Genomic DNA, 10664 nt, shown 5'->3' with positions numbered 1-10664 from the left:
TTTTGTTCTACATACAAAAATCAGTTATGAAGAACAAACGAAACTGTTTTTACATTTATTTTTCTTTGCAATTATGTTTTTTTCTTTGTATTTATGTTTTTAAAATTTGAAAAAAATATCCTACGTGTCAGAATATTATTCGTTAAGCGACTTGCGCTTTATTATATAAGGGATATAAGCACCAAATTTAGATCAATCACAACTAAAAATAAAACATATCTAAATTTTATGGTATATATTTAAATCAGCTAATCGGTTATCATTTCATAAATCAACTAGAATTGGGCTTTATAGATTTTTTGTGTTTCACTTCATAATCGAATTTGAACAGCAACAATTACTTTACAAGATACACATTTTGCTCTCTTAGTTATCTCCAATATTTATTAATCAACCTCGATCAAACAGTCCGTGGATTGAACGAGTCGAGCCATACAAACATATCTGAATCAAGGATTTATATCACATTTTTGTTGTACACATTCAAACGATTACAAGATCGATTTAATAACGATTGGATTTTTTTTTCTCCACCTAGATTTGCAATTGAACCTAATTGTTTTTCCCTTTGTAACTTCGTTTACTAGGTTTCTATACCTTGTAAACAATCAAACATTACAAGAGATATCAAGAAGAAGAAAACTTCGAAGGCAAAAGGATCAAACGTAAACCAAACAAGGAAGAGGCTTAGGCAACAAAACGGCACCGTTTCCAGATCCTCCTTCAAACGCAACTTTCAACTTCCCGCAAAACACTTTAAGCCCTCTTTCCCGCGCCGACCAACCATCGGTTTTAAAAGTGACCGAAACAGCCATCCACAGATTAAACGACACCGTTCCCGTATCTCTCTCTTTCTTCATCTCTTCCCCGACCCAGCTTGGAACTTTCCGCTGTCCTTTCTCTCCAGCTGTTAGGGTTTCTCCTACCAAAACCGATTTCTTGGTCTCCACGTAAACCGGTTGGAAGTACTCCATGGCCAAGAAATCTTCTTCCGCGACCGCGTTTTGGTTGTAGATGAATCCTTGGATCCGATTGAAGTAGGATGTTAGTTTCGTGTTCGGATTCTCGACGGTGAGATTAGCGGTAAACTGTGCGGAGAATACCGGTTCGGTTAGGTTGAAATTGGAGACGGAGAAATTGGTTACGGAGAAAACCGGGATTTGAGGACGGAGGACGAGCCATGTTATGGTGGTGGAGAGGCAAAGGAAGACGGCTATAACGACTAAACCGGTGAGGATTCCTCTGAAGAAACCGGACGGAGGGGGTGTTTGGTAAACCGGGTTTTGCTGAGGTGGGTAAGAAGAACCGTAATATGAAGCGGGTGGGGCTTGTGCGTAGGCGTATTGGTTGTGATTGTAAGGTGGGTTTGGGTAGTTTGGGTATGGGGCTTGAGGGTAACCTGGAAAGCCCATAACGGGTGGGTAAGATTGCTGTTGCGTTTGCGATGGAGGCGGTTGAGATTGCGGCGAAGGCGGTGGTGGTGGATTGGTGTCGCGTTCAGAGGTTTGATCCGAACCCGAATCGGTTTTGGGTTGAGTTTCTTCTTCCGGAGGAGAAGGCATCGTTGTGTCTCTACCCTCCCCTCTCCTTTCTCTCCAATTAATTCCCTGAAATTAATGAAAATTTCCAGGAAAAGATTTGGAGAAACAAAGGGGGGAGGTTTAGTGGAAAGCACGAAGACTAATCACGTTTTGCCAAACGTTTGACTCTTTCTTTCTTTGGCTAGTTAAAGAATAAAACAAATCAATTTGGATAAAAATAGTGAACCTGCCATGGCTGAGCTAAAAATAGATTACTATAAGGAAAAAAAGAAAAGAAGGTCCAGACCTTGGAACCGAGCCTAAGTCTCCTTCGTCATCCACTTAAGCTTCCTCCTAATATACATTTTCTTGAAATTTGATAATCTGATGGATCCTTTCCAAGAAAGGAAGTTTCGGAACGGAAGTATTAAAAGTTTCCATTTTGGGGCGAGGAATATAAAAATAGGAAAGAAAGTGACATGTTGGAATTGATTAGGTTAGCTATAATAATGATGAAGAAGCTATTATTAGTGCAGAATGTATTTTACTTTCTATGCCAAATCATATTGCCAAGTGATGAAGACAAATCTTCCAACGGTATGCATTGAAGACACTGCATATTTTTATAGCTTGCACATCAAGAAAGAAGAGCTATGTAGAGAATTTAGGGGGTTGTTATTTTGTCGAATCTGCTAATTTAACCCCCTAGTTTTCTGTAGAATGCCAATAATATGACGTCCAAATTTTCTATATTGCGATCCAATCCCATGTGGTAGCCTGTATGAAGCTGTCTATCTTCTGACCATATTTTTTTAATGTAATTTAGCTGTATATACTTCATTTTCGTCTTGGTCCCATGTAAAATAAATCATCTCTACGCCACCCATTCATATTTAAAATTTTATACGTACTACTTATATATTACACCGTGGCAAAACCTATCTTATGGGCTTAAGACTTATAAGACTTGGATTACCTATCAACTTGTATTAGACGACCTCAATGTATATTACCCATCGTACTCAAATTATATAGAATAAATCAACAGAGAACAAAGACCATGCTTTCCATTTTCCATCTTGACATACTAATAACTACCTCAGCAGTTTCATTATCTAGTATTATTTGAATCATTTATATATTAAAAAAGAAGCATTGTAATAAATGTATTCACACTATAATAGATATGTGGCAGATTCACAATGATTTGATAATAAGTATGCTAACGCGTTCACACTATATTCATGAATGTGTTCACACTATGTACTTTGCGTTTTTTTTTAAATATAAAACTCGCATACATGGTTCCAATAAAACTCTGGATTTTTCGGTTCGAATAAAAATAGATAACGAATCAAAAGTCAAACTATAAATATATATTTTTTAATTGTTTACGGATAAAGTTGAGCAAAATATTCATAAATTTTGATTCGATTCTTTATCCGTTTTGATTTGAACCAAAAAATATAGATATCTGTAACTCTAAGAAACAAATCAAATACTAAAATACAATATCCAAAAAAGAAGCAAATCACAAATACCAATATTTTTAGGAACATATATCTAATTCGATCTGTTATATGCATATATATACATATATGTAAAGAATAATATATATACGTTATATATATGTTATATATATATTATACTTTATATCAGTTTTACAATATTTTTATGAATTAAATTTATTATATTAGGTACTGGAATTTAAAAACTTAAATAATGTTTTATTTTTGTAATAAAATGTTATTATTAAAATTTTCAATTATTTTTAAAAATTTATTTTATTTACGGATAAAATCAGATATTCTTTAAAATTCTAAAACATTTCGGATATCCGAGTCACCGAATATCTAGGTGGCTAAAGATCGAATCGACACAAATGCTTCCGAATACTCAGATATTCGATCTGTGTCCACCCCTATTTACGGATACAATTTTATTTTATTTATATAAAAAATGACTAATGTCAAGGCCTTTTTTATTTTAAATTAATTTTAATTTTATCTTTCATGTATTATTTTGAACAAAAATGTCATTTAATATTAATTAAGAATATCTTTATACATTTGTCAACTATTTTTATATACTTTTTACATACACATACATGTGCACCTTTATGTGAGCACATTGTAACTAAGTATTCACCACAACTGAACTATCTAATTTTTTTGAAAGTTGAAATATTTTTTCTTAATGCTTCTTTTACTACCGACCAAATTATAGTGAAATGATGTGTCTTAATAAATTTTTTTTCTTTTTCTTAAGCTATTATCTGTTTAGAAACTATAATATGAAACTATTGGTTCGACATGATGACTATCTAAAATTCATAATATGAAAATAAACAAATAATATTAATTTTTGGTTTTTACCGGAAAAACCCAGAAAATCAAACATTTTAACCGAATAAACTAAAATGAATATTAATTTAAAATAATAGTTATATTTTAGAAGATTAAAAACCAAAAAATAAACTTAAAACTGAACCAATATCTAGACTAAACAGATTTAATGTTTTTTTATTAAAAATAACGAAACTAATAATCACATCCCGTGCAAAGTGCTGATTATTACCTAGGAATTTACGTCAATTTCAGGTTACGTTTGCAACGGATTGTTCTCAATTGGTGAAGATGGTTTCGGAACCAGAAGAATGGCCAGCTTTTGCAAATTATTTAGAAGACATCACGATCCTGAAAGAGAGCTTCATAAGAGCAGACATTATCTATGTACCACGGACGCAAAATTCAAAGGCGGATAGTCTGGTTCAAAGGCGGATAGTCTGAAGCAATCGTCTTTTGTCGTTCACATGGATTCAGCTCACCCGGTTTGGTTCACAGAGTCAACATGAGTCTGTAATGCTGATGACAAAAAAAAAAAAAAAACATTGTATATGTAATACTTAATTGACTTAGTGTTTTTTTTTTGTAAAATTAATTGACTTAGTGTTGTTCTATATGTCTGCACTTTTTGTTTTACCATTGGCCCATATCATGGTTTCACTTGATTGACCAAAAACGTGTAGTTATCTTACATTTTCTCAAAGAAAGACAAGTCAGCGGTAGTGCACAAAAGAAAAAAGACAAGTCAGCGATCTCAATTTATAAAAACGTTCTTTTGCTGGCACAAAGAACAAACTCATTCTTGATAACTATTTTTAAAACGGCCGCTTGTGTCTTTACGTATTGGTCATTTTTGACGAGTGTGTGGGAATTAGTTAAATAATTTAAACAAGTTGATCAGTTACTAATGCCTTTTTACCAAATAAATAGAAAGTTTGATCAGTTACTTGTTCACATTCGTTCTCATCCGGAAGTTAATATTCACGTTAGTGGTGGACGAATTCGATACCTTGACATTCACTTTTTAGTTATACATAAGTGATAGTATCGATCGATATTCGGTTTGAAATGTTAGAAAATATTATTCGGTTGTTAAAGATAAAGTTGTGGGGGTGCCGGGGTGGACATATGGTCGCTGTTTAAAGAAATATAATAGTGATATTTAAATAAAACTTACATGTCTGATCAAATAAAATATCCGGACAAAAAAAAAAATCTTACAGATGTTTCTTTTGGGTTCAAATTGAAGCCTAATTCATAACTCTCCCTAAAATAATAATAAAGGGTTTTAAGTTCAAAAAATAAAATAAACGTTTTTAACTAACAAATCTCAAAATTTTATTAATCTTTTAACTGTAATAAAACATATTGTTTGACTATTTTAATCGGTGCATGCAAATATTAATCACAAAGGCATTGCAATCCAAAGATATGACTTAAGAAACCCCAAGTCGTATGTATAGTAACTAGCAAATTGATTCCCACCGAGACATACATCCCCCTTTTGGTATATGCTTTCTCACTTTTAATTATTTTTCAAAGAGATGCAATAGCAAACCAATTTATAAAAAAATATGTTATTAGCAATTTTTTATTTTTCCATTAAAAAATTCTTTATGACCATTTACAAAATTAATTCTTTGTTTTATTAGACATTTGTCAATGAGCGACATCTTCTCCACTGACACAAGGATCAAGGAGCAAACAAATACGAAAATAAAATGAACATTAACTAAAAATAGCAAATGTTCAAAACATCGTCAAAAAGGGCCTAGAAAAAAGAAACAAAGGGAAGCATCAAGGAGCATGGCTAAATCTATCATCAGAGATGGAACTTGAAACAAAGTACAATCCAACCGTTGATCGCACTCTGGGTTTTGTCTGCACCAGAAAAAACATCACCAAACAATAATCATGTTTTTGCTGACAAATAACCCAATAATCTTCCTCTACAATACGGTTCCAACAGTATATCAACTAGTTTTGAAATATGCTGTCAATCTTAGCTTTCTTTTTTATGAATAAAATAAATAAATTTACAATGTCACGTAGAGGATGGCAAGAAAAGATGCGAGGAATAAGCAAATATGACATGTGAGTAAAATCGAAAAACAAAGCATACAAACCACTTGTCTTCAACACCGCCACGACCAAATCCTCCAATGGCTTCGTTACTATTTACACTTTCATCGCCGTAACTGAATCTCTTTGACAATTCAATACTCTCCATACGTCTCACTTTCAAACATAAAAGCATTTATTATTGAGTTTTTTTTTTTGTTATAGTACCCAAAAAGTCAAATCTATATTATACGTTCCATAGTATAATAATAAATAGGACAACTATCCAAAAAGCGTTTACAAATACTTGTATTTTCCGTGTTTTGACTTTTGTAATAACTCTGAATATTTCTTCAATCTTTTATATATAAACCCTACTTTCTTCTCTCTTCTTGCTAACTTATTCAATACAATTCACATCTCATAGATCTCAACTACTACACTTTTGATAAAGCAAAAACTTCATTTCTTGAGATTCTTTGTTGATCCATTTATTCATCAAGATTCACTTTTTTTTTCATATTTTCCGGCGAGTTATATGGATCAAGAGATAGATATTCCTTGTTTCTTCCTATGTCCAATCTCTCTAGATATCATGAAGGATCCGGTCATAGTGTCCACCGGGATAACCTACGACAGGGACAGCATCGAGAAATGGCTCTTCACCGGTAAGAACAACTCATGTCCGGTCACCAAACAAGTCATAACCGAGACCGATCTCACACCAAACCACACTCTTCGCCGTCTAATCCAATCTTGGTGTACGCTCAATGCATCCTACGGCATCGAGAGAATCGCAACACCAAAACCTCTAATCTCTAAGTCCGAGATCGAAAAACTCATCAAAGACTCTTCAGCTTCGTATCAAAACCAAGTCAAATGCCTTAAACGGCTACGTCAAATAGTGTCGGAGAATCCAACGAACAAGAGGTGCTTAGAAGCCGCGGAAATTCCAGAGTTCTTGGCAAAGATCGTCAGCAACTCCGTCGATACATCCAACGATTTGTGTCAGTCAAACATGTTGGAGAACCGGTTTGATTCTTCGAGGAGCTTAATGGACGAAGCTTTAAGCATACTCTACCATCTCGACACATCGGAGGAAGCACGCAAGAGTCTCTTAAACAACAAGAAGGGAACTAATCTTGTAATGACGTTGACTAAGATTATGCAACGTGGGAACTACGAATCAAGAGCCTATGCAGCTTTTCTCCTCAAGAAGATTCTTGAAGTTGCGGATCCCATGCAGATCATATTGTTGGAACGTGAGCTTTTCAATGAAGTGGTTCAGATCTTGAATGATCAGATCTCTCACAAGGCAACGACATCAGCAATGCAGATCTTAGTGATTATATGTCCATGGGGAAGGAATAGGCACAAGGCTGTGGCAGCTGGAGCGGTCTCTATGATAATAGAGCTTCTAATGGATGAAACTTCCTCTTCCGAGAGAAGGAACTCAGAGATGGCTATGGTGGTTCTTGATATGTTATGTCAGTGTGCTGAAGGAAGAGCCGAGTTTTTGAATCATGGTGCGGCTATTGCCGTTGTGTCTAAGAAGATATTGAGGGTCTCTCAGATAACTAGCGAAAGGGCGGTTAGGGTTTTGCTTTCCATTGGGAGGTTTTGTGCTACGCCTTGTTTGTTGCAGGAGATGTTGCAACTGGGAGTTGTGGCGAAGATGTGTTTGGTGCTTCAAGTGAGTTGCGGAAACAAGACTAAAGAAAAGGCCAAGGAATTGCTTAAGCTGCACGCTAGGGTTTGGAGGGAATCACCTTGTGTCCCAAGAAATTTGTATGCTTCGTTTCCTGCTTGAACAGCAAGATAGAACAAGGAACGTATATGCTTGATTGATTCCCATCAGATACAAATTTTTCTTCGTATAAGTTCATTCAAAAAATAGAATGGTTTATTTTTGCTCAAATTCAGAATTTCTATTGTCTTTGTTATATCTTTCAAAGGTTCATTCATCATGTAGGTAGCAAGTGGGGATTTTCTTTATGAGATTATGAGAAACTGCAAAGAAATAAATGGAATCACAAGTTACATGACCATTGTTTCCCACTTGCTTCCTCGTTGTTGTTAAAGGCTCTTTATTTGTATTCTTCTAGCTTGTTCATTTCCACAAAAATAATGGAGACCATCTCTTTCAACTTCTCATTTTAATTGAATGGATAACCAATACGACAACATCATAGTTGTTTTAATAGAAATGTATGAATCATTTGTAACGTTTCTGACCATATGTACGTATGGAAGTAACATTAGGAATGTTAATGTCCGTACGTTCGACATCTTGAAGTCTTACCCCACTATTGGTTTATGTATGGGATTTCATTATATATCGACTTCGACCACATGTACTATGTACTAAGCATGCTTTCATCCGATGACTAGTTTCTTATCTCAAGAAATTCTTGAGATTTGTTACCTGATATACCTAAATATTTATTTTTTCAGGTAAGTAAGTTCAAAATTATTATCGACTAGACGTGGTAAAGTTATTTTCGAAAAAATCTTAAACCAAAGTGGACAGTTTGACGATCTACAGGAATATCAATATATCAGTAGATCTGTAGATGAAAGACTAATAGATCCGAAAATGTAAATACAAAAACTTAAAAGATACTTATGTTTCGGAAACAAACTTTGCATTCAGAAAATTGTGCTTTTAAGACCAATACCTATATGAATCTAAAGCACTTAAATGCATTTATAGCAAGAATCTATGCATCTATAGACCTGGGTTTTACCAATCAGGGAACATGGTCTTAGTGGGAACATGAGTACAGTGTCGTTTGACGTGAGAAAATTAATTTTGTTTGGCTACCATTTCAGTATAAAATAAATAAATAAAAACCTTAGGTGGTTCGGACCAAACACCAAATTGGAGGATGTGAGGTTCAACTTGCATCATATAGGATGAAACTAACACATCTCATCGACAATACAAACGACTCCGACTTCAACTTCAAATTATTTTAGCAAAAAAAAAAAAAAACTTCAAATCCATTTTAAAATTTAGTATCCAACATTTTTATCTTCATATATCTTAAGAATAATTATAGTTATATTTGATATAATTAAATCTTAGAGCATGCAAAACATATAAAAGAAGAGATAAAATCATTCAAAAGAGGATAATCTTAGAAGTCGATGTACGCATAAGAAAAACATCATATATATATATTAGGAAAACCATCATATTAAAAGGATAGAAGTTTTACACACATGCCTAGTAACGGTAGTGGTCTATTTACAGTGTTTTTGTATGCGAGTCCAAAGTAAGGATCTAACTGTATCATGGTATTATGCGAGTCCAAAGTAAGGATCTAACTGTATCATGGTATTATATACAGTATCTTATTTGATGGCTCTTTTTAAATGTTCCAAATGATTTGTGAACCAAATATATTAAACCCGTATATATATATTGCATGAAAGGTCCGTTTTTAATTACCCGATTAGGAAAAAGGAAACACAAGCAGCTGAGTACTGACCGCCATGCTTAGTATATGGCTATATCACATATTAAAATATAGGGGAGTTGCATATGTTATAAACCTGTATTATTTTTTTCAGAATACTGATAATTGTATATAATAAATATCGTAAATTAAAAGTCAGATCTTACGAGCAACCATTTGGCAACCTAAAAGGAATTAAGAAACTATGAAGCTGGTCCCCTCCTTCGACTACCACTTGCAGTTGTAGTTAAACGGTATGGACTATGGAGAGATAATCCAAACAATTGACAAAAAGTTCATTTACATTTTTAAGATACAGGCGCGTGACATACACAAACCTGTGTATGCATATAAATGTATACATATCAACAGATACATACATTGACCCAAAAGTTCAACAGGTATATAAACATAAAATCAACATGTAAAGGCGATCGTATATAATATATGGTTAAGTAGTTTAGTGAATTTCTTGTAATGTTGAAGTCATGTATAAGGACGTTAAGTCGACACGGCGACTTTGATTACATGGTGGTGGTTTAACGTTTGATTCGGTCTCCATTTGTTTGTTTGATTTTGCTAAATTTATTGTGGATTAACCATGAGCTAGATTTTGATCCGTGATTTCTACGCGTTTATTTTTGGAATTAAATATTTTTTTTTTAAAAAAAAATGCTATACTCCATCCATTTCAATTTAATTGTCATTTTACAATAAAATTTTTCGTTTCAAAATAAGCATAGTTTTAGAATTTTAATGCAAAATTTATTAACAAAATTCTTTTGTTTATTTTCTATTGGTCGAAATATGGTTAGGTGTATAGCTAATTATGTTTTTATTTTGAAAATATACAAAATCATATGTTGTATTAATCTGTGTGCATTAACTTAGAACGACAACTAAAATAAAACGAACGGAGTATAAGATAGTGTACAAGTCTGGGAATACTTATCCGGAATTGAGGAACCAAACCATATCAAACTGAAAAATGAAATAAAAATTGAACTGAATTTCATAAATAACCGAGCAGAAATTATATCTATAGAACAAAAATATTGAAATTGAACCAAGAACCGAATGAGTATTTGAAGTTTTAAAATACAAATTATTTACCTATAAATATATTATATTTAATTTCTAAATAACCAAATATCTTAATATACTATTTATAAACAGAATTTCCTAAAAAAATAAATGATCCGAATAATTTTTATTCAAAATATAACAAATGTTTTAATATCCGACATGGACCCGCGGTCGAACCAGTAAACCAGGTG

General features: G+C 33.3%; 2 protein-coding genes across 2 annotated transcripts; one reads left to right on the top strand and one right to left on the bottom strand.

Annotated features, from left to right (window-relative positions):
- Positions 1–313: 313 nt before the first annotated feature.
- On the bottom strand, positions 314–1722 carry LOC106304699 (protein YLS9-like). The gene has a single exon (XM_013741095.1). It carries the CDS (start codon positions 1560–1562, stop codon positions 660–662), a length of 903 nt encoding a protein of 300 aa, XP_013596549.1. The 5' UTR covers positions 1563–1722; the 3' UTR covers positions 314–659.
- A 4604-nt stretch (positions 1723–6326) lies between these two features.
- Positions 6327–7971, top strand: LOC106302278 (E3 ubiquitin-protein ligase PUB22-like). The gene has a single exon (XM_013738821.1). It carries the CDS (start codon positions 6465–6467, stop codon positions 7734–7736), a length of 1272 nt encoding a protein of 423 aa, XP_013594275.1. The 5' UTR covers positions 6327–6464; the 3' UTR covers positions 7737–7971.
- The last annotated feature ends 2693 nt before the right edge of the window (positions 7972–10664 follow it).

The sequence above is a fragment of the Brassica oleracea genome, chromosome C7, assembly GCF_000695525.1.
Source record: "Brassica oleracea var. oleracea cultivar TO1000 chromosome C7, BOL, whole genome shotgun sequence".
Lineage (NCBI taxonomy): Eukaryota > Viridiplantae > Streptophyta > Magnoliopsida > Brassicales > Brassicaceae > Brassica > Brassica oleracea.
This window is presented reverse-complemented; position numbering and strand designations above follow the sequence as displayed.

Excerpts from the sequence above, each read along its gene's own strand:
- LOC106304699 (XM_013741095.1), bottom strand. The coding sequence starts at position 1,562 with ATGCCTTCTCCTCCGGAAGAAGAAACTCAACCCAAAACCGATTCGGGT.
- LOC106302278 (XM_013738821.1), top strand. The coding sequence starts at position 6,465 with ATGGATCAAGAGATAGATATTCCTTGTTTCTTCCTATGTCCAATCTCT.